The sequence below is a fragment of the Physella acuta genome, unplaced genomic scaffold, assembly GCF_028476545.2.
Source record: "Physella acuta isolate Inbredline_101_S28 unplaced genomic scaffold, ASM2847654v3 ptg000267l, whole genome shotgun sequence".
Lineage (NCBI taxonomy): Eukaryota > Metazoa > Mollusca > Gastropoda > Physidae > Physella > Physella acuta.
In genome coordinates, this window is record NW_026731786.1 from 361,513 (window position 1) to 385,401 (window position 23,889).

Genomic DNA, 23,889 nt, shown 5'->3' on the forward strand with positions numbered 1-23,889 from the left:
AAATTCCATAGAACGACTCCCGATGTTAACACTGCAGTAACGAGTTAACAATGACCAATATTTATGCTAACTACCCGACAGAGTGACCGTTTGTTATACGAGACAATGTTTCATGTAGGACACCATCAGGCTGAACTGTTCCGGCCCTACACACAGAGGCGTAGCGATAGGGGGGGGGCAGGGGGGGTACATATGTCCCAGGGCGCCGACCTCAGGGGGCGCCAAAATGGGTTGTCAAAACAAATTAAAATGCCATTTTAGCATTTGAGGGGGGGGGGGGGGGGGTGCGAATTGAAAATTTGCCCCCGAGGGGGGCGCCAAAGAAAGTTTGTCCTCGGGCGCCGGGAAAGGTCGCTACGCCTCTGCCTACACACGGGGAAAAAACTTGAACAAAACAAAAACAGATTTCTTTTCAGATACCGTTAATATCTCGTGCTCCACTCGCGTGCCATCAGACAGACAGACAGATAGACAGACGGACGGACAAACGGACGGACGGACGGACGGACGGACGGACGGACGGACAGACGGACGGACGGACAGACGGACGGACGGACAGACGGACGGACGGACAGACGGACGGACGGACAGACGGACAGACGGACAGACGGACAGACGGACAGACGGACAGACGGACAGACGGACAGACGGACAGACGGACAGACGGACGGACGGACGGACGGACGGACGGACGGACGGACGGACGGACAGACGGACAGACGGACAGACGGACAGACGGACAGACAGACAGACAGACAGACAGACAGACAGACAGACAGACAGACAGACAGACAGACAGACAGACAGACAGACAGACAGACAGACAGACAGACAGACAGACAGACAGACAGACAGACAGACAGACAGACAGACAGACAGACAGACAGACAGACAGACAGACAGACAGACAGACAGACAGACAGACAGACAGACAGACAGACAGACAGACAGACAGACAGACAGACAGACAGACAGACAGACAGACAGACAGACAGACAGTGATATTTATAAAACACGTACATATCTATTGTGAAGTTTTTACGTTTTAATTCCTTTATACATATACTTGTCGTGACTAATACGTGTCGTGACTAAATGGGTCAGTGAAAATGTGGTCTCTTTAAATGAGCGCGAAATGACATAAACACGTACTTAATGTGACTTGCTGCCCTCTGGTAATTGCAACAATAGGTCAACCACATGTACAGCCCACATTTATCACGCTTATGACATAACAAAGGAAAGGAACAAAACAGAAACCTGTGTACATTAGGTTGCAGTATTTTTACTTTCTCGTGTATACGAAGTATAGAGAAAGTATTGTAATCGTGCACAAAAATCACTTGAAATTTTAACAATTTTCACCGTATTACACCTCAGTCCTTCATCACGTCCGAAGTATAGAGGACTTATTTTAATCGGGCAAAAATTATCAATCCAGATTTATCAAAATTAAGAGGTTTTATGCGTAATCCAGTCTAAAAATCTGGGCTTTGCAATTCTGTCCGTATGTCTGTGTGTCTGTGTGTCTGTGTGTCTGTCTGTCTGTCTGTCCGTGTGTAAACACGATAACTTGAGCACCGTTACAGCTAGGTTGATGAAATTTCATATATAAGTATTTTATAAAAATCGTAGATCCGTATCAACTTTTGAGCGATTTCCGATAACCGGAAATGGTACTTTTTCTACTTTGAATTTTTCAAAAGCCTATAACTTGAGTACTATTTCAGATAGATAAATGAAATTTCACATGTAAGTAAAATATCTAATTCTCTACCTTCTGTTAAATTTTGTGTAATTTCCATTGACCGGAAGTAGTAATTTACGCTACTTCCGAATTCTCAAAAAACTAATGTAAATTTTTAAAGTACTAATAATATTGCGCACTATTATGCACTTTTTTATTTGGCGCTCACTTGGTGTGTAATTCTTTTGTCTACGAGATTTTATTCTATTTTTAAAACTTTAAGTATTTAAAATGGATTAAAATTCATGTCTATAGCCCGAGTTCCCATCCCCTGTTGTTTTATATAAGAATATTCGAGAAAGTTTAGGGGAGATCACTCCCGGTTTATTACTATTAGTGTTATAAACCATAATGCTTATATCTTTTATAAATATGTTACCAAAAAGCAACAACCCACATCAATAAACACACAAAAATTTTAAATTCTCAGCAATTAAAATTAAAATATTTATTAAAATAATTTTCTGCACTTTTTTTTTCCTGTGCCTTTTTTTGTTCACCTTTAAATCTAATAATATCCAAATTATAATCCAGACGATGAAATAATAATCTAAGAAGGTCCGAATATAGCGTGAAAAAAGAGCTATGGTGTTTACTTTAGTCACAAAAATATTCTTTTCACTAGCCTAAATACCACGTGACAGAGTTTCTAATGTTATTCTAAGCTGTTAAAGTCTTGCGTTGTTGATATTGATAAATGGCCAAAACTTTTTACTGCTAGAAATCTCTTTAGATCTGTCAAGAGCTGGAGGATTCAAAACAAATCGGATGGCTAGTCTGTGACAAGGTAATAGATGGATAATTTTTTAAACACGTTTATGGAAATGTACTTTACAAAGTTTGATAAATCACGCCAGGGAATGTTTTAAATAATTGTTTACTCAGCGACGTCACAGAGCCAAACTACAATCGATCAACACAATGCGCAATTTAAATTTTAAAAACATATCAGCTTTTGCTGAGAGATAATGCTCGTCATTTCAAGTAGAAAATAGGCTACAGCCAGATCTGTGAACAACTCAGTGATCTAAATCAATACAAGAGCCGACGACCCAAATTACTTGGCTACCCACAATTTGAGGACCGTCGCCCCAAAAGACATGGCTACCTACAATTTGAGGACCGTCGTGCCTCCAGACAAGGTTGCCGCTCGTCTCTGACGAATGTGCAACGTTCTATCCCGGAGCGGCGGAACCCGAGTGCCAGATCAACAGCAGGAATAATGGCGGTGTCATTTCAACCAATCAGAGCGCATCTTCTCGCCGGAAACCAGGGCTGGTTTTAAAAGATTGGTCGAGACTGAGATAGCTAAAAGTGGAAGTCTGATACAAGCAATTCCAGTTGAAATCCTTTCAATGTTCTTTCTTCTTCAGTTCAAAAATAGATTTTAAAGATTATATATATATATATATATATATATATATATATATATATATATATATATATATATATATATATATATATATATATATATATATATATATATATATATATATATATATATATATATATACTGGGTTTTTAAGGGTGTTGTTAATACATATTATCTTGAAACAGTAAAGCACTAGCCACTTTGAACAGTTTTAATTTTGTTCACCTTTTTGTATTTGAAAAGCTCACCACATTTTACCCATGAAATAATTCTACAGTTGAAACTTCAGTCTGCCAGTCCAATTCTATTTTGAAAGTATTTTTAAAAAATGGAATCACTTTAAGCAATGTCTCTTAGATACAACTGTGTATATCTTTGATTGTTGAGTTATATAATAATTAAAAAGTACACAGAATTTTAGTCTGAAGAGTTCAAAAATGTTACCCCGCAAATGTTGGTCTAAAATTATTTTTAGATACAACTGATAAGACTATCTTAAAAGCTCTAATCTATCAAGACTTGTACCCATATAAGAAAAATGTTGAGGCGCTAAGTCGAGCAAAGCCTAATCCACTGGGGCTTCAGGAAAGTTTTGATTACAACAGAGACAAATTGACTTACTTCTCGAACTTTCTAGAGAAAAAAACTTATTACGTAGCGTCTTATATGGGCAAAATATAGCTTAAATCTATAGAAGTAGCAGGGTATTTTTGACAAACAAATTTGAACTCAGTTGTTAGGAAACATTGAGATCATGCAAAATTTGAACTCTGTTGTTAGGAAACATTGAGTTCATGTAAAATTTGAACTCTGTTGGTAGGAAACATTGAGTTCATGTAAAATTTGAACTCAGTTGTTAGGAAACATTGAGATCATGCAAAATTTGAACTCAGTTGTTAGGAAACATTGAGATCATGCAAAATTTGAACTCAGTTGTTAGGGAACATTGAGTTCATGTAAAATTTGAACTCAGTTGTTAGGAAACATTGAGATCATGCAAAATTTGAACTCAGTTGTTAGGAAACATTGAGATCATGTAAAATTTGAACTCAGTTGTTAGGAAACATTGAGATCATGTAAGACTGAAACTTATCCGAATTTTCAACCAAGCACACATGCGGTCGATGTACGGGTCAGTGAAAATGTGGTCACTTTATGGGTCAGTGAAAATGTGGTCACTTTATGGGTTAGTAAACATGTGGTCACTTTATGGGTCAGTGAAAATGTGGTCACTTTATGGGTCAGTAAACATATCGTCACTTTATGGGTCAGTGAAAATGTGGTCACTTTATGGGTCAGTGAAAATGTGGCCACTTTACGGGTCAGTGAACTGGTGAATGTACGGGTGGACGATTGATACAAAGCTACCAAGATGAGGCTGGTTTATGACACTAATTGGCTTTAGGATTTGACAGTCACACTAATTAGGTGTCCGGTCCATCATCAAAAGTTATTAATTTTTTAATATTGTCTGGTATTTTTTAATCAGATAAACTTTAATAGGAATTTTAATGAAAGTAATTCTGGTTCATCTGCCCTCTATACAACAGGCAGCCAGCAATACAGATTCCAGCATTGTAATGGGCAGCTAGCAATACAGTTTTAGTGCTATAACGGGCAGCTAGCAATACAGTTTTAGTGCTATAACGGGCAGCTAGCAATACAGATTCCAGCATTGTAACGGGCAGCTAGCAATACAGATTCCAGCATTGTAACGGGCAGCTAGCAATACAGATTCCAGCATTGTAACGGGCAGCTAGCAATACAGATTCCAGCATTGTAACGGGCAGCTAGCAATACAGATTCCAGCATTGTAACGGGCAGCCAGCAATACAGATTCCAGCATTGTAACGGGCAGCTAGCAATACAGATTCCAGCATTGTAACGGGCAGCTAGCAATACAGATTCCAGCATTGTAACGGGCAGCCAGCAATACAGATTCCAGCATTGTAACGGGCAGCTAGCAATACAGTTTTTGGTGCTATAACGGGCAGCTAGCAATACAGTTTTTTGGTGCTATAACGGGCAGCTAGCAATACAGTTTTTAGTGCTATAACGGGCAGCTAGCAATACAGTTTTTAGTGCTATAACGGACAGCTAGCAATACAGTTTTTTGGTGCTATAACGGGCAGCTAGCAATACAGTTTTTAGTGCTATAACGGGCAGCCAGCAATACAGTTTTTAGCGTTATTCAATTAATGACACTCCTGTCGGATAAATAATTAACTTCTCGCTGGCCGCTCTAGGTTGTGTTGTTGCAACCGCTAAAACTGGACGGTTGTTGTTGTTGCAACTGCTAAACTTGGACGGTTGTTGTTGTTGCATTATTAGACTTGGATGGCTGTTGATACTCTATCAAACTTAGACTGATGTTGTTGTTGCACAAGTAAACTTGGATGTATGATGTTGCTCAATTTTGGGGAGAATCCTAGTGGCCTTAGCATTCCACCTTATCTCGGTTTCTGTAATGTTCTTCACACACATGTAACGAATACACATAGCATATATTATTCGAGAATAATCTGATGGGGGGTGGGTGGATTGGTGTTAGATGCGTGTTGCTTCCAAATAACAGAAACTTACACCAATTATGTTAAGTAGATTAATTTTAATTGTTGTTTGAAAAGTTGTTTGATAAAACAGGCTGTCTGTATCCTTAGGATATTTTATCAATGAATATGGGATTTTTCTGCCAAAGGTATTTTTAAAAGTACAAATCAGTCTTTTAGATTTTCGTAATTGATGTATTGTTTCCAAGGGATATTTCGATCACTGATTGTTGTTCTGAGAGTGGTTGTATTCTTTAAATAAAAACTATGGTTATTTTGCACTTTAGGTATCATTATTTAGAAAAAAAATTCTGATGCTCATCGTTGCAGATGAAGTAGGATTAATCTATTTGAGCACGCTAAGTGGTTGTAGTGGCGGCACCATGTCCAGTAGCTCGGATTGAGAGCCACATTGGTACACCTTTCAGCGTTAAAAGTCGGGTTTCATTCATAGTCCCGACACCAGAGTACCAACCGGATGTAGATTAGTCTCCCACAAGTCCATCAATTCACACATAATTCTTATGAGACTGAGGTTAAAGTGTGGGGGAGTGAGGTGAAAGTGTGTGTGTGTGTGGGGGGGGGGGGGGTGGGGGGGATTCGGTGAAAGTGGGAGAGAAAACGTTCAGGCTGGAAAGTGCAGACAACTGCTAAAAATGTCATGTCTCTATTAGCTGGATGTAGCTGATAATCACTTTCTTCTTTTCGAATTTTAATAGCTCACTAAAGTTCGTAGTCTTGATTTTATAATTTCAATAGTTCACAGTCGGAATGGTATAATCTAAACTCTAGAATTCACAGTTGGGGTGGTATAATTCAATAGCTCACTAGAATTTGGATACTGGATGGTATAATTTCAACGGCTCACTAGAGTACTGGATGGTATAATTTCAACGGCTCGCTAGAAGACTGGATGGTATAATTTCAACGGCTCACTAGAGTACTGGATGGTATAATTTAAACGGCTCACTAGAGTACTGGATGGTATAATTTCAACGGCTCACTAGAGTACTGGATGGTATAATTTCAACGGCTCACTAGAGTGCTGGATGGTATAATTTCAACTGCTCACTAGAGTGTTGGATGGTATAATTTCAACGGCTCACTAGAGTACTGGATGGTATAATTTCAACAACTCACTAGAGTACTGGATGGTATAATTTCAACGGCTCACTAAAGTACTGGATGGTATAATTTCAACGGCTCACTAGAAGACTGGATGGTATAATTTCAACGGCTCACTAGAGTGCTGGATGGTATAATTTCAACGGCTCACTAGAGTGCTGGATGGTATAATTTCAACGGCTCACTAGAGTGCTGGATGGTATAATTTCAACGGCTCACTAGAGTACTGGATGGTATAATTTCAACGGCTCACTAGAGTACTGGATGGTATAATTTCAACGGCTCACTAGAGTACTGGATGGTATAATTTCAACGGCTCACTAGAGTACTGGATGGTATAATTTCAACGGCTCACTAGAGTGCTGGATGGTATAATTTCAACGGCTCACTAGAGTGCTGGATGGTATAATTTCAACGGCTCACTAGAGTACTGGATGGTATAATTTCAACGGCTCACTAGAGTACTGGATGGTATAATTTCAACGGCTCACTAGAGTGCTGGATGGTATAATTTCAACGGCTCACTAGAGTGCTGGATGGTATAATTTCAACGGCTCACTAGAGTGCTGGATGGTATAATTTCAACGGCTCACTAGAGTGCTGGATGGTATAATTTCAACGGCTCACTAGAGTACTGGATGGTATAATTTCAACGGCTCACTAGAAGACTGGATGGTATAATTTCAACGGCTCACTAGAGTACTGGATGGTATAATTTCAACGGCTCACTAGAAGACTGGATGGTATAATTTCAACGGCTCACTAGAGTGCTGGATGGTATAATTTCAACGGCTCACTAGAGTGCTGGATGGTATAATTTCAACGGCTCACTAGAGTGCTGGATGGTATAATTTCAACGGCTCACTAGAGTGCTGGATGGTATAATTTCAACGGCTCACTAGAGTGCTGGATGGTATAATTTCAACGGCTCACTAGAGTGCTGGATGGTATAATTTCAACGGCTCACTAGAGTGCTGGATGGTATAATTTCAACGGCTCACTAGAATTTAGACGCGGGACGGCTCACTAGAGTGTCGGATGGGACGACGAACTAATACACAACAAAGTTTTGATTTGAACACCCACTCTCTCACTCAAAGATTCGATAAACACATATAGAAGATAAAAGATTCGATGAACACATATACAAGATAAAAGATTCGATAAACACATATACAAGATAAAAGATTCGATAAACACATATACAAGATAAAAGATTCGATAAACACATATACAAGATAAAAGATTCGATAAAGACATATAGAAGATAAAAGATTCGATAAACACATATACAAGATAAAAGAGACACTTTAAAAAAAAAACTTTTCCTGTTGGTAACCAGATAGCATGCACCTTTAGCCATCACGAGCTTGTCGTTGTTCTTCATCTCTTTGTTTCTAACCTCACATGTCGTTATTCTACATCTCTTTGTTTCTAACCTCACATGAAAGCGATCTAATCTAGAATTGTGTTCAAGCTCGCCTTGTTCTAGTTGACATACACGCATTGAAATAAACCGGGAGTGATCTCCCCTAAACTTTCTCGAATATTCTTATATAAAATAACAGGGGATGGGAACTCGGGCTATAAACATGATTTTTAATCCATTTTAAATACTTAAAGTTTTAAAAATAGAATAAAATCTCGTAGACAAAAAAATTGCACACCAAGTGAACGCCAAATAAAAAAGTGCGTAATAGTGCGCAATATTATTAGTACTTTAAAAATTTACATTAGTTTTTTTGAGAAATCGGAAGTAGCGTAAATTACTACTTTCGGTCAATGGAAATTACTCAAAATTTAATAGAAGGTAGAGAATTAGATCGTTTACTTACGTGTGAAATTTCATTTATCTATCTGAAATAGTACTCAAGTTATAGGCTATGGAAAAATTCAAAGTAGAAAAAGTACCACTTCCGGTTATCGGAAATCGCTCAAAAGTTGATACGGATCTACGATTTTGATAAAATACTTATATATGAAATTTCATCGACCTAGCTGTAACGGTACTCAAGTTATCGTGTTTACACACGGACAGACAGACAGACAGACAGACACACAGACATACGGACAGAATTGCAAAGCCTAGTTTTTCAGACTGGATTACGCATAAAACCTCTTAATTTTGATAAATCTGGATTGATAATTTTTGCCCGATTAAAATAAGTCCTTTATGCTTCGGATGTGATGAAGGACTGAGGTGTAATACGGTGAAAATTGTTAAAATTTCAAGTGATTTTTGTGCACGATTACAATACTTTCTCTATACTTCGTATATACGAGAAAGTAAAAAGGGGTAGACTGCTTGTAAATGTAACGAATTGCAAAGACTCATTGCTAAATCAGTTAATTTCGATTAACAATTAGATTAACATCAGATTAACTAGCAGATTAATAAAAAAATCAAGAAATTTACCATCACATCAAACATTAGATTAAACATCACATCGACCATCACCTTACCCATCAAATCAAACAGATAAACCGTCAAAATAAAGCATCAAAATAAACCATCAAAATAAACCATCAAAATAAACCATATAAAGCTTTCTCTGAGAAAACATCAATGAATTCTACCAGCCCTGTGATAAAACAAAGCTGTTTTCCTAATGCTGCTGACGTATGCCATCCTCGATACAAATCTCATCAATCACTCACACACAGATAATGTACACATAAATAAACGTTACAGCAAGGATAATCGATACTTTTGATATTTTAGACTATCCGTAAACCAATATAAGCGCTAAAATAATAGAGTGATGACGACTCCACTGAATTGCGAAAACCCGTGGAGGCAGACGATAGAAGTACGAACGTACTCGAAAGCCTAGGGTCCACAACTAGAACATAAACACGTTCTTCCAACTTGGCCTCGTTCTGCTGATAGCAAAAAAACTCATTGAAAGCATTTTTGTCACAAATATCTTTACCGTGGTCATCTTGCTAGGAGGCTCTCAACAAAGGGCGATCCTTTAATGCCAGGAAAATTAATAAGTATTTTTTTTTAAATTCATAATTAAAATTTAAGTATACTTCCCTAAACACGAAACTTTGTGTTGCATCATTTTAATTTTGAAATGGTTACCTCGGGATGTTTTTTAAACATGCATCAAAACATGACAACTCATTGAAAAAATATAATCTTTAATTATATACTGTTAAATTGAATTCAAGAACCATAATCAAGACTCAGAGATGGATGCTAAATGTGGGCGCACAACTTAATCCATAGCTGATGATACAAGCAAGTTGTGATTATATTTTGGTATGTGGATGATCACATCATTATCTTTTCCATTTTGTGCCCATGACAAACGGAACCGCCACAAAAAGCTCCCTCCACTTTCGTCGGTCTCCGGAAATTTTCCTGGCAGTCCCCCATGACAGTCCTGCCTCTGTGAGCTGCTTCCTGGCAGTCCCCCATGACAGTCCTGCCTCTGTGAGCTGCTTCCTGGCAGTCCCCCATGACAGTCCTGCCTCTGCCAGCTGCTTCCTGGCAGTCCCCCATGATAGTCCTGCCTCTGTCAGCTGCTTCCTGGCAGTCCCCCATGACAGTCCTGCCTCTGCCAGCTGCTTCCCATGTGCGCCTCCACGTCTCTCTTGGTCTTCCCTACTTTCGTTTTCCTGGAGGCGTCCAGTGTAGCGCCAAACTGGATGATCAACATAGCTAGATCAAACACAGGAAAACTCGAGTGGTTGTCCCCCCTGTCCACATGATTTGCTTGTCCCCCCTGTCCTTATTATTTGCGTGGATGCCCTCCTTACCTGAATGATGGCAGATGCCCCTAACGCAAGGACCGGATATAGCATACAATTAGATAAACAGAGCTTAATTACATTTCATTTGATCCTGTTTTCGAGTCAAAACTTCAAACCTCTCAATAGAAAAATTAAATATTCGTATTTGCTCATGTATGTGTGTTAAATGTAGTATTTGTCGTGCTTCCTCAGGACATGAGAGCACTGCAAACATCTGTACTGATTTTGTAAACATATTTAAGACTAGTAAATGTAGCGGGAAAATGTTTGGATAAAAGTCAGTACAGCTTAAGTCTTGAAACTTCGTAAAAATATTTCACGATATCAAAAAATACCAGCCAGTGATACCTTCTCATACTTTGATCAAGGTTCATTAAGATTTATTCAACTGATTTACCAAGTCACCAGCTAAGTCATTGGTAAACCTTGGTGCTCCTAAGTTCAAAGATCGAGAGATAACCTTGGGAGATAACCTTGAGAGATAACCTTGAAACATTTTACTATAACCAATCGGGTCTGGTTAAGGTACAACACCCCACACACTACAACACCCTACTCACAACAACACTCTACACACAACAACACCCTACACACAACAACACCCTACACACAACAACACTCTATACACTACAACAATCTGCCATGCACAATATCCTTCACTATACATCCTTCACTATACAACATTCTACAATATACAACATCATACTCTGTACAAGATCCTACAATGTATATCATCCTCAAACATCCTACAATGTATATCATCCTAAAACATCCTACAATGTACAACATCCCAAAACATTCTACAATATACAACATCCTAAAACATTCTACAATATACAACATCCTAAAACATCCTACAATATACAACATCCTCAAACATCCTACAATATACAACATCCTCAAACATCCTACAATATACAACATCCTCAAACATCCTACAATGTATATCATCCTAAAACATCCTACAATGTACAACATCCCAAAACATTCTACAATATACAACATCCTAAAACATTCTACAATATACAACATCCTAAAACATCCTACAATATACAACATCCTAAAACATTCTACAATATACAACATCCTAAAACATCCTACAATACACAACATCCTAAAACATTCTACAATACACAACATCCTAAAACATCCTACAATATACAACATCCTAAAACATCCTACAATGTACAACATCCTAAAACATCCTACAATATACAACATGCGACCCTTACAACATACATCCGTGCCACCTATTCCCCATGCTCCCCAACAGAATGCATTAGTGTGTTTTGATTTCAGCCAATCAGATCCTAATCAACCCGCCGGAAACCAGGGCAGGAGATGGAAACTTTGTCTAGCAGACGACAGAGAGAGACAGGCTTAAAGTGGGCGTCTGATGCTCGACATTTAAGTTTCTATTTCAAAAGGTCCTTTCTCTTAAAGTTGACAAGTAGAGTAACTTGATTTAAAGTTAACAAGTCGGGTAACTTGATTTAAAATTGACAAGTATCAAACTTCGATCGCCTCTTTTTATCAACCTTTTATCGCACCTTTAAACATGCAGTGTATCAACCTCATATAGCAGCAATACCACGTCATCTCCCCTACCCCCCCCCCCCCCCAACCCCACAGCTCATTATGCCCACAGTGGTCAACACAGGGGCAATAACCCACAAATTAAAGTCCATAGCCCACATTTCATGACCAGATTCTATACCGGCTGAAAGAAATATTACAGCCGTCTAAAACACGACGCAGGATCTCTTCAATGCGAGCAATGATTCTTGGTCTGCCTTTTATCTCAACGCTGCCATTAATTGTATCTGAAAGTGGCGGCAAGACTCCTGTCTGCTACCTAATTTATTGATCTCAACACGGAGAAATCGATGGCGTAAACTATTTGTTGGCTATTTTTTCTTTCTTTGGTACTTTTGCTCATGTGTATTTGTTTGCTTGGAAGTTTTGCTCATGTGTATTTGTGTGCTTGAAAGTTTTGCTCATGTGTATTTGTGTGCTTATATATATATATATGTATATATATATATATATACATATATACATTTATACATATATTTTCCGAACTAAATTGGGAACATACGACGTCTTTGACTTAATAGACGGGATATACGATGTATCAGACTGGATGGAAGGTACGGCGTGTTTAGCTAAGTGACAGGAACATGGAATGTACTTAACTAGGTGTACGGGAACTTAGAACTGACGGGAACATGCAATGTATGAAACTGACCGCACCGGGACCATGCAATGTATGAAACTGACCGCACTGGAACGTATCAAGCCAGATTGTTGAGACATAAAATGTCTTGAACCAGATTGTTGTAGACGTGTGTCTTCACGTGTCTCAGCGGGCCTTCGTGTGGACTGTAAGGAAAAAACTGTTTCAGGAGGTCGTCGTGACCTAGACGTACTCTGGAACTTTAGGACTTCGTCAAATTATCGCAGCAGTGCAGACAGCTCAAACAGCCACATGCACACATCAGACAGCCAAATAGTTACATCAGAGAGCCAAAAGGTCCCATCAGAGAGCCAAAAGGTCCCATCAGAGAGCCAAAAGGTCCCATCAGAGAGCCAAAAGGTCCCATCAGAGAGCCAAAAGGTCCCATCAGAGAGCCAAAAGGTCCCATCAGAGAGCCAAAAGGTCCCATCAGAGAGCCAAAAGGTCCCATCAGAGAGCCAAAAGGTCCCATCAGAGAGCCAAAAGGTCCCATCAGAGAGCCAAAAGGTCCCATCAGAGAGCCAAAAGGTCCCATCAGAGAGCGAGAGCCAAAAGGTCCCATCAGAGAGCCAAAAGGTCCCATCAGAGAGCCAAAAGGTCCCATCAGAGAGCCAAAAGGTCCCATCAGAGAGCCAAAAGGTCCCATCAGAGAGCCAAAAGGTCCCATCAGAGAGCCAAAAGGTCCCATCAGAGAGCCAAAAGGTCCCATCAGAGAGCCAAAAGGTCCCATCAGAGAGCGAGAGCCAAAAGGTCCCATCAGAGAGCCAAAAGGTCCCATCAGAGAGCCAAAAGGTCCCATCAGAGAGCCAAAAGGTCCCATCAGAGAGCCAAAAGGTCCCATCAGAGAGCCAAAAGGTCCCATCAGAGAGCCAAAATGTCCCATCAGACAGCCAAAAGGTCGCAACAACACCAACATTAAAATCAACTTGTTATGACAGTGTATGACATCGAAGTGATGTGTAGGTCATCAAAAATGTGTTTGACATCATTTTGATGAGTATGACAATACGTTAATGATTATAACATCACTGTGATATTTTGCTTCAAAAAAGATCTCATTCCTTCCCCCACCCTAGTTGTACTCTGTGTTATAACCGAAGCAAGGCACAATTCCCAGACAGCTTCCTATAGACGGGGCGGCCAGGAACTGTGGGTGGGGCGGCCAGGAACTGTGGGGCGGCCAGGGACTGTGGGGTGGGGCGGCCAGGAACTGTGAGGTGGGGCGGCCAGGAACTGTGTGGTGGCCAGGAACTGTGGGGTGGGGCGGCCAGGAACTGTGTGGTGGCCAGGAACTGTGGGGTGGGGCGGCCAGGAACTGTGGGGTGGGGCGGCCAGGAACTGTGGGGTGGGGCGGCCAGGAACTGTGGGGTGGGGCGGCCAGGAACTGTGGGGCGGCCAGGAACTGTGGGGCGGCCAGGAACTGTGGGGTGGGGCGGCCAGGAACTGTGGGGTGGGGCGGCCAGGAACTGTGGGGCGGCCAGGAACTGTGGGGTGGGGCGGCCAGGAACTGTGGGGTGGGGCGGCCAGGAACTGTGTGGTGGCCAGGAACTGTGGGGTGGGGCGGCCAGGAACTGTGTGGTGGGGCGGCCAGGAACTGTGGGGTGGGGCGGCCAGGAACTGTGTGGTGGCCAGGAACTGTGGGGTGGGGTGGCCAGGAACTGTGGGGTGGAGCGGCCAGGAACTGTGGGGTGGGGCGGCCAGGAACTGTGGGGTGGGGCGGCCAGGAACTGTGGGGTGGGGCGGCCAGGAACTGTGGGGTGGGGCGGCCAGGAACTGTGGGGCGGCCAGGAACTGTGGGGTGGGGCGGCCAGGAACTGTGGGGTGGGGCGGCCAGGAACTGTGGGGTGGGGCGGCCAGGAACTGTGGGGTGGGGCGGCCAGGAACTGTGGGGTGGGGGGCCAGGAACTGTGGGGTGGGGCGGCCAGGAACTGTGGGGCGGCCAGGAACTGTGGGGTGGGGCGGCCAGGATCTGTGGGGTGGGGCGGCCAGGAACTGTGGGGTGGGGCGGCCAGAATCTGTGGGGCGGCCAGGAACTGTGGGGTGGGGCGGCCAGGAACTGTGGGGTGGGGCGGCCAGAATCTGTGGGGCGGCCAGGAACTGTGGGGTGGGGCGGCCAGGAACTGTGGGGTGGGGCGGCCAGTGGTATGACCTGGGGTTGAGGTGGCCAGTAACTGTGCTCAAGGTGAACTGGGGAATTGTGAAGAAGGAAATGGTTCAATGTACCCGCTGTCATAACGTCATTAGCAGATCGAGAAAACACAGTCGGGCTGTGGGTGAGTGGGAAACAATTCCTCTCTGTGCACGTGCCCTCTTCGCTTGCCCCACTAGGGTACTCACTCGCACGTCAACGGGCTAGCCACGTGATGCCCGAGTTTTATTTTGTCGAATTCTTTTTAAAAAAAAACTTTTCATCAATGTAACATTTCTTTTTGTGAAACTGTCTTATGCGTACTTCTAACATTTTTTTTTAAAGTCAGTTTTTTGTTTCTTGTTTTAATTTTTTTTTGTTTTTAATTTTTTGTTATGTTGGGGAAAATGACGATAATGTTTTAACCGGCTAAATGACGGTAATGTTTTAACCGGCTAAATGACGGTAATGTTAACCGGCTAAATGATGATAATGTTTTATACGGCTAAATGACTGCTAACCCGAAAATCTCGAGTTCAAATCTGGGTTCAAGTCCCTGAGTCCACCCAGCTTCACATTAAGGATAGTAATACTAGATAACACCTTCAATCTAGTGACTAAATACCAGAGAACACCGTCAACGTAGTGACTAAATACCAGAGAACACCGTCAATCTAGTGACTAAATACCAGAGAACACCGTCAATCTAGTGACTAAATACCAGAGAACACCGTCAATGTAGTGACTAAATACCAGAGTACATCCTCAATCTAATTCTAATGACTAAATACCAGAGAACACCGTCAATCTAGTGACAAACACCATTCAGCACTGTTAACTAAGTGACTAAATACCAGTGCCGAAACAATCAGGAAGTAAGGGACACCATACACCAAGTGACTAACTACCACAAAACACCACCACCTTCACGACCCCACCTGGCACCTGAGTAAATTGATCACCAAACACTGTACATTGTACCCCCATGTCAAGGTTTATATTTGTGTACAAAACAAAACATAGCCCAAAACGAATTACATCAAATAAAATAAAATCTACTCTTCCATCCCCCCCCCCCCCCCCCCCCACCCCCATCTCATCTTTAAGAAACCCACCAGGAAAACACAATTGAGTGTAAGTGAATTAAAAATAAACATAGAAGATAAAAAATGCAGCCATGATTGTTTTTCGTTAATCCGCTTAGGATTAGGGATTATAGATAGGCCTGGAGGTCAGAGGTCGATTGACTTGAAACAGATGTGGGGACAAACAGCAGGTGCCAGTCTAAGAGAGGCTTGTTTGTTTAGACGCTTGATGTGGCCAGATTTAGCAGGCGTGGGATGAACTCACAGGATGGTGTGGGGGGGGGGGGAGAGGCGTAAATAGACTGAGGGGAGGGTGGGGGGTGGCTTGTTACAAATTTAACGGCCCGGACAGGTTCAAATAATTCAATTTAGCGACGTTAGACAGAGAAGAAGATAGGGAGGGCGACAGAGAGGGCGAGAGAGAGGAGAGGGATGAAGAGAGGGGGACGGGTAGAGTTAAAGAAAGAGAGTGGAACCGTCCATTTTGCAAATGTAATTCATCATCCCACCCATCCCCCTCCCTCTCTTTCTTACACACACGCACACATACTCATACACACATACGCACATCTCAAAAACAAATATTCTAGTTGTGAAACGGTGTGTAGTAGGCCTAACCATCCTGATCGATGTGAGTATATTGGTGTAGTGTATAGTTGGCCTATAGATCCTGATGAATGCGAGTATAATGGAATATTGTGTTGACACCAGTGGAGTAGCCAGCATCGTCTCATGGGGTGGGGGTTCAATTTTTACCACCATATTATATATATATATATATATATATATATATATATATATATATATATATATATATATATATATATATATATATATATATATATATATATATATATATATATATATATATATATATATATATATACATATGTAACCCCTTCATATCATATATTGTAACCCCGCCTACCCCCCCCCCCCCCTGCCCACGCCACTGGTTGACACGAATAGGGCTGATATCGTTCCGTTGACTTAAGATAACTGTCATATGGGGTGGGGGTGGCTAGTGGTATGACCGGGGGTGGGGGTGGCCAGTGGTATGACCTGGGGTGGGGGTGGCCAGTGGTATGACCTGGGGTGACCAGTGGTATGACCTGGGGTGGGGGTGGCCAGTGGTATGACCTGGGGTGGGGATGGCCAGTGGTATGACCTGGGGTGGGGGTGGCTAGTGAGATGACCTGGGGTGGGGGTGGCCAGTGGTATGACCTGGGGTGGGGGTGGCCAGTGGTATGACCTGGGATGGGGGTGGCCAGTGGTTTACACCTGGGGTGGGGGTGGCCACTAGCCAGTGTTATGACCTGGGGTTGGGGTGGCCAGTGGTATGACCTGGGGTGGGGGTGGCCAGTGGTATGACCTGAGGTGGGGGTGGCTAGTGATATGACCTGGGGTGGGGGTGGCCAGTAGTATGAACTGGGGTGGCCAGTGGTATGACCTGGGGTGGCCAGTGGTATGACCTGGGGTGGGGTGGCCAGTGGTATGACCTGGGGTGGGGGTGGCCAGTGGTATGACCTGGGGTCGGGATGGCCAGTGGTATGACCTGGGGTGGGGGTGGCCAGTGGTATGACCTGGGGTGGGGATGGCCAGTGGTATGACCTGGGTGGGGGTGGTCAGTGGTATGAACTGGGGTGGCCAGTGGTATGACCTGGGGTGGGGGTGGCCAGTGGTATGAACTGGGGTGGGGGTGGCCAGTGGTATGACCTGGGGTGGGGATGGCCAGTGGAAGTTCTGGGTGGGGGTGGTCAGTGGTATGAACTGGGGTGGCCAGTGGTATGACCTGGGTGGGGGTGGTCAGTGGTATGAACTGGGGTGGGGGTGGCCGGTGGTATGACCTGGGGTGGGGATGGCCAGTGGTATGACCTGGGTGGGGGTGGTCAGTGGTATGACCTGGGGTGGCCAGTGGTATGACCTGGGGTGGGGGTGGCCAGTGGTATGACCTGGGCTGGGGGTGGCCAGTGGTATGACCTGGGGTGGGGATGGCCAGTGGTATGACCTGGGTGGGGGTGGTCAGTGGTATGAACTGGGTGGCCAGTGGTATGACCTGGGTGGGGATGGCCAGTGGTATGACCTGGGTGGGGGTGGTCAGTGGTATGAACTGGGGTGGCCAGTGGTATGACCTGGGTGGGGGTGGTCAGTGGTATGAACTGGGGTGGGGGTGGCCGGTGGTATGACCTGGGGTGGGGATGGCCAGTGGTATGACCTGGGTGGGGGTGGTCAGTGGTATGACCTGGGGTGGCCAGTGGTATGACCTGGGGTGGGGGTGGCCAGTGGTATGACCTGGGCTGGGGGTGGCCAGTGGTATGACCTGGGGTGGGGATGGCCAGTGGTATGACCTGGGTGGGGGTGGTCAGTGGTATGAACTGGGGTGGCCAGTGGTATGACCTGGGTGGGGATGGCCAGTGGTATGACCTGGGTGGGGGTGGTCAGTGGTATGAACTGGGGTGGCCAGTGGTATGACCTGGGGTGGGGGTGGCCAGTGGTATGACCTGGGGTGGTGGTGGCCAGTGGTATGACCTGGGGTGGGGGTGGCCAGTGGTATGACCTGGAGTGTGATGCCTACTTAAGTCTATTCTAGTAAATGCCAGAACAGGTTGTTACAAATAAGCTGAAATATATTTTGTTCTTAATGATTTGCCGAATATTTACTACGAGCCGCTATTTAGTTGTTGTTTTTTCTACTTTTCATTAATTCATAATGTGTGAATTCGACAGTGCCAATGCTGCCACTGAAAATATTTGCTTTAAAACCCTCCTTTCCCCAACCCCTTTCCCCTAACCCCCCCCCCCCCCCCCCCAATAAAAAATCGTTTCAAACTAAATTATCTGCCCCTAATAGCCGTCACTAAACCCGTCTCTACGATTGTAAACATTCAGCGTGAACCACAGCTCACCAGACCATGTGGGGATGGGTGGTAGCAATATGCCTAGAGAGGAAGAGAGGGGACTGCTAGGCGCGCTTACAGCTTGGTGTTTTCTAGCGTCTCCAAGAAGAGAATTATATATAGATTACCATCAATACTTTTAACCTCCCGTTTAAACTAAAAAAAAACTTAAGATTCCAATTGTTCTATAAATATATTCGAGAAAATACAAGTGAATGCTCCATTGATTTGTGCTTTTTGTATTTTGTGCTTCTGTTTATTGTCTAATACGTTATCGCATTCAATACATGTTATCTTGACGAACTTGAATAAGGGCAGCAACCGAAATTTAGAGTTTCAAAAATATTTTCCTGTATTCTCTCCCCTTGTCCGCTTTGAATTAACAATTTTACAAACAATTTCGAAGGAGTTTTAAGTTTTAAAAAATCTGGTACGAGAGTCTATATGCATTCAGACATGTTTATCTTCTATGAACACTTATGTTTTTATTACACACAAAAATGATCGGGTAGTAGAGCGCTCGACTGCTAGCCCCAAGGCTTGAGTTCGGATCTCGTCAGGGCTCGAGGTTGTAGTCCACAAGTCCTCTCATCTGTCAAGGGTACTTGACACATTAGTGAGTAAAGGCGGGTGGCATAGTGCTGACCACACCGTCCCTTCATGTGGCATAGTGCTGACCACACCGTCCCTTCATGTGGCATAGTGCTGACCACACCGTCCCTTCATGTGGCATAGTGCTGACCACACCTTCCCTTCATGTGGCATAGTGCTGACCACACCGTCCCTTCATGTGGCATTGTGCTGACCACACCGTCCCTTCATGTGGCATAGTGCTGACCACACCGTCCCATAGTGCTGACCACACCGTCCCTTCATATGGCATAGTGCTGACCACACCGTCCCTTCATGTGGCATAGTGCTGACCACACCGTCCCTTCATGTGGCATAGTGCTGACCACACCGTCGCTTCATGTGGCATAGTGCTGACCACACCCTCGCTTCATGTGGCATAGTGCTGACCCTACCGTCCCTTCATGTGGCATAGTGCTGACCACACCGTCCCTTCATGTGGCATTGTGCTGACCACACCGTCCCTTCATGTGGCATAGTGCTGACCACACCGTCCCTTCATGTGGCATAGTGCTGACCACACCGTCCCTTCATGTGGCATAGTGCTGACCACACCGTCCCTTCATGTGGCATAGTGCTGACCACACCGTCCCTTCATGTGGCATAGTGCTGACCACACCGTCCCTTCATGTGGCATAGTGCTGACCACACCGTCCCTTCATGTGGCATAGTGCTGACCACACCGTCCCTTCATGTGGCATAGTGCTGACCACACCCTCGCTTCATGTGGCATAGTGCTGACCACACCGTCCCTTCATGTGGCATAGTGCTGACCCCACCGTCCCTTTATGTGGCATAGTTCTGACCACACCGTCGCTTCATGTGGCATAGTGCTGACCACACCGTCCCTTCATGTGGCATAGTGCTGACCACACCGTCCCATAGTGCTGACCACACCGTCCCTTCATGTGGCATAGTGCTGACCACACCGTCCCTTCATGTGGCATAGTGCTGACCACACCGTCCCATAGTGCTGACCACACCGTCCCTTCATGTGGCATAGTGCTGACCCCACCGTCCCTTCATGTGGCATAGTGCTGACCACACCGTCGCTTCATGTGGCATAGTGCTGACCACACCAACCCTTCATGTGGCATTGTGCTGACCACACCGTCCCTTCATGTGGCATAGTGCTGACCACACCGTCCCTTCATGTGGCATAGTGCTGACCACACCGTCCCTTCATGTGGCATAGTGCTGACCACACCGTCCCTTCATGTGGCATAGTGCTGACCACACCGTCCCTTCATGTGGCATAGTGCTGACCACACCGTCCCTTCATGTGGCATAGTGCTGACCACACCCTCGCTTCATGTGGCATAGTGCTGACCACACCGTCCCTTCATGTGGCATAGTGCTGACCCCACCGTCCCTTCATGTGGCATAGTGCTGACCACACCGTCGCTTCATGTGGCATAGTGCTGACCACACCGTCCCTTCATGTGGCATAGTGCTGACCACACCGTCGCTTCATGTGGCATAGTGCTGACCCCACCGTCCCTTCATGTGGCATAGTGCTGACCACACCGTCCCATAGTGCTGACCACACCGTCCCTTCATGTGGCATAGTGCTGACCACACCGTCCCTTCATGTGGCATAGTGCTGACCACACCGTCGCTTCATATGGCATAGTGCTGACCACACCGTCCCTTCATGTGGCATAGTGCTGACCACACCGTCGCTTCATATGGCATAGTGCTGACCACACCGTCCCTTCATGTGGCATAGTGCTGACCACACCGTCGCTTCATGTGGCATAGTGCTGACCACACCGTCCCTTCATGTGGCATAGTGCTGACCACACCGTCGCTTCATATGGCATAGTGCTGACCACACCGTCCCTTCATGTGGCATAGTGCTGACCACACCGTCCCTTCATGTGGCATAGTGCTGACCACACCGTCCCTTCATGTGGCATAGTGCTGACCACACCCTCGCTTCATGTGGCATAGTGCTGACCACACCGTCCCTTCATGTGGCATAGTGCTGACCCCACCGTCCCTTCATGTGGCATAGTGCTGACCACACCGTCGCTTCATGTGGCATAGTGCTGACCACACCGTCCCTTCATGTGGCATAGTGCTGACCACACCGTCGCTTCATGTGGCATAGTGCTGACCCCACCGTCCCTTCATGTGGCATAGTGCTGACCACACCGTCCCATAGTGCTGACCACACCGTCCCTTCATGTGGCATAGTGCTGACCACACCGTCCCTTCATGTGGCATAGTGCTGACCACACCGTCGCTTCATATGGCATAGTGCTGACCACACCGTCCCTTCATGTGGCATAGTGCTGACCACACCGTCGCTTCATATGGCATAGTGCTGACCACACCGTCCCTTCATGTGGCATAGTGCTGACCACACCGTCGCTTCATGTGGCATAGTGCTGACCACACCGTCCCTTCATGTGGCATAGTGCTGACCACACCGTCGCTTCATATGGCATAGTGCTGACCACACCGTCCCTTCATGTGGCATAGTGCTGACCACACCGTCCCTTCATGTGGCATAGTGCTGACCACACCGTCCCTTCATGTGGCATAGTGCTTTACCTGACCAACAAACTGACCGATCCCACAAACTGACCGATCCCACAAACTGACCGAGCCACTAACATACTCGTGGAACCTTACTCACAAACCAACCCTTATACCAGAACAACAAACTGACCCTGAACTTGACCCATATTCTGACCCATGTACCTGACCGACAAACTGACCCTGAACTTGACCCATAATCTGACCCCTATACCTGACCCCTCTACATCGGATTACCGCCTCCCTCTATCAAGCCCACTCGGTCATGTGACCGACGTGTTAACGGATCACGTGACATTAAGACGAGCCAACGAGGAGCTTAACAAATCTCACCCAGGCTTTCAAGTACGTACGCGCGTCGTCTGGGGGACTGAGTCGGAGGGGACGATAGTGGGGTGGGGGGTAGATGGAGGGGTGGGGGTAGATGGAGGGGTGGGGGTAGATGGAGGGGTGGGGGTAGATGGAGGGGTGGGGGTAGATGGAGGGGTGGCTGTCGACGTCACAGAGGGATCTCCGTGTACTGGGCCGAAAACAAAATCTTAACACAGGATTAGTGAGAACTCAGGTAAACAAATCGGTGACAGAAATACGGTAACGGTGCTAGTATTTTCGTTGTAAAATTTCATAGCACAATGTTACAATTAATTACATTATAGAACGAGATATTATTTTTGTTAAATACCTCCTATTAGCAGTGCAGGGAACATAAAATAGCATACACCAACTATACGCCAGAGTGGACGTTGTATCCGTAGGTCTCTCCCACTCAAAGGGCAAGCAATCTTTAACATGTCGATATCCAGGGGAAGCTAATGCGTTCTAATCACGCTTTGCTTCACGGGGAGATAGCTTTTCAATAGTCCGCCTAAAGGGCAATAACCTCGAAAAAAAGAAACATAAAAACGTAGCATTTATTGTTCAGTCTGTAGTACAAGGGTTGTTGATACTAAAAAGGAGATTAAAAAACAATAACCTGAAAAACGTTGTATTCGATTGATGGTAGTTTGGTCTATTATGTTGTAAGGGAAAAACTAAATATTCGCACGCAGGAGGCGGTTAGGGAAATGTTTTAATTGACATGCGTGGCTTTTTGTATTGATTGAATTAGTGTGATAAACCTTAACAGAAATAGTTATACTAATATTTACTTTCTCCTATAAACGAAGTATAGAGAAAGTCTTGTAATCGTGAAAAAAAAATCGAGATTTTGAAAATTTCGACGTTTTACAGCTCCCTGAGTCGGAAAAACATAGTTTTGCACTCTTGTCCATATGTCTGTGTGTGTGTGTGTGTGTGTGTAAACACAATAACCTGAGTACCGTTATAGCTAGGTTGATGAAATTTCATATATAAGTATTATATCAAAATCGTAGATCCGTATCAACTTTTGAGCGATTTCCGATAACCGGAAGTGGAACTTTTTCTACTTTGAATTTTTCAAAAGCCTATAAATTGAGTACTATTCCAGATAGAAAATTGAAATTTCACATGTAAGTAAAAGATCTAATTCTCTGCCTTCAACAAATTTTGAGTAATTTCTGTTTACCGGAAGTAGTAATTTTTGCTATTTTCGATTTCTCAAAAAACGCATGTGAATTTATAAAGTACTAATAATATTCCGAACTATTATGCACATTTAATCTGGCGTTCACTTGGTATGCAATTCTTTTTTCTACGAGATTTTATTCTATTTTAAAAAGTTTAAGTATTTAAAATTGATTAAAAATCAAGTCTATATCCCGAGTTGCCATCCCCTGTTGTTTCATATAAGAATATTCGAGAAAGTTTCGGGGAGATCACTACCAGTTTTTTTA

At 44.2% G+C, this 23,889-nt stretch overlaps 2 protein-coding genes across 2 annotated transcripts in view; both read right to left on the reverse strand.

Annotated features, from left to right (window-relative positions):
- The window catches only part of LOC131939203 (relaxin receptor 1), a 138,414-nt gene that overhangs the window by 87,157 nt on the left and 27,368 nt on the right, over positions 1-23,889 (reverse strand). The gene's annotated exons all lie outside the window — the stretch shown is intronic.
- On the reverse strand, positions 13,864-15,024 carry LOC131939192 (uncharacterized). The gene has a single exon (XM_059297381.1). It carries the CDS (start codon positions 15,022-15,024, stop codon positions 13,864-13,866), a length of 1,161 nt encoding a protein of 386 aa, XP_059153364.1.

Coding starts and splice junctions, on each gene's coding strand:
- LOC131939192 (XM_059297381.1), bottom strand. CDS start 15,024: ATGACAGCGGGTACATTGAACCATTTCCTTCTTCACAATTCCCCAGTT.